The sequence below is a fragment of the Elephantulus edwardii genome, unplaced genomic scaffold (genome assembly GCF_000299155.1).
Source record: "Elephantulus edwardii isolate Elephantulus edwardi_28Jun2011 unplaced genomic scaffold, EleEdw1.0 scaffold00024, whole genome shotgun sequence".
In the NCBI taxonomy this organism is placed as follows: Eukaryota; Metazoa; Chordata; class Mammalia; order Macroscelidea; family Macroscelididae; genus Elephantulus; species Elephantulus edwardii.
This window is the reverse complement of record NW_006399774.1, coordinates 1,962,482-1,962,897: the sequence shown is the minus strand read 5'-3', so window position 1 is coordinate 1,962,897 and position 416 is coordinate 1,962,482. Positions and strand designations below refer to the sequence as shown.

Sequence of the window (416 nt, the reverse complement as noted above, 5' to 3'; positions counted from 1 at the left end):
TGACCAATACATGGTAATTAAAACCCAACCACTGAAATAAGCCTGCTAGTCAATGCTGATGTGAAAGCTCTCACATCACACTCCACCAGGCTGCAAGGAAGCCAGCTGGGGCGCACCTCCACCTGCATGGACAAGCATGCCATTCTTGTAAGGAGTCAAGAAATGGCCATTCGCTGCCCTGGGCTCTGCAGAGTGTGGCTTGCACACCCACCAGAAGTCAAGGGCCTGAGGGTCCGCAGATGTCACCCAGGGGAAGGGGACCCGCTGCCCCCGAGCCTGCGCACGGGCTGTCCCCCGCACGCTCGGGCCGAACCACGGCGGCCCCGCAGGCCCCGCAGGCGGCGGAGTTGCTCCGCGGCCGCACATGGTCTGCAGAAGTTTGGCTGGCGCGGCGCGGCTGGGAGCGGCCGGGCTGC

At 63.7% G+C, this 416-nt stretch overlaps 1 protein-coding gene across 1 annotated transcript in view; it reads right to left on the bottom strand.

Annotated features, from left to right (window-relative positions):
- Positions 1–217: 217 nt before the first annotated feature.
- Positions 218–416, bottom strand: part of LOC102847138 (basic salivary proline-rich protein 4-like) — a 1,893-nt gene continuing 1,694 nt past the window's right edge. Inside the window, exon 4 of the mRNA XM_006882800.1 lies at positions 218–412. Within this exon, the coding sequence (XP_006882862.1) occupies positions 218–412 (195 nt within the window). The remainder of the gene's footprint in view (positions 413–416) is intronic.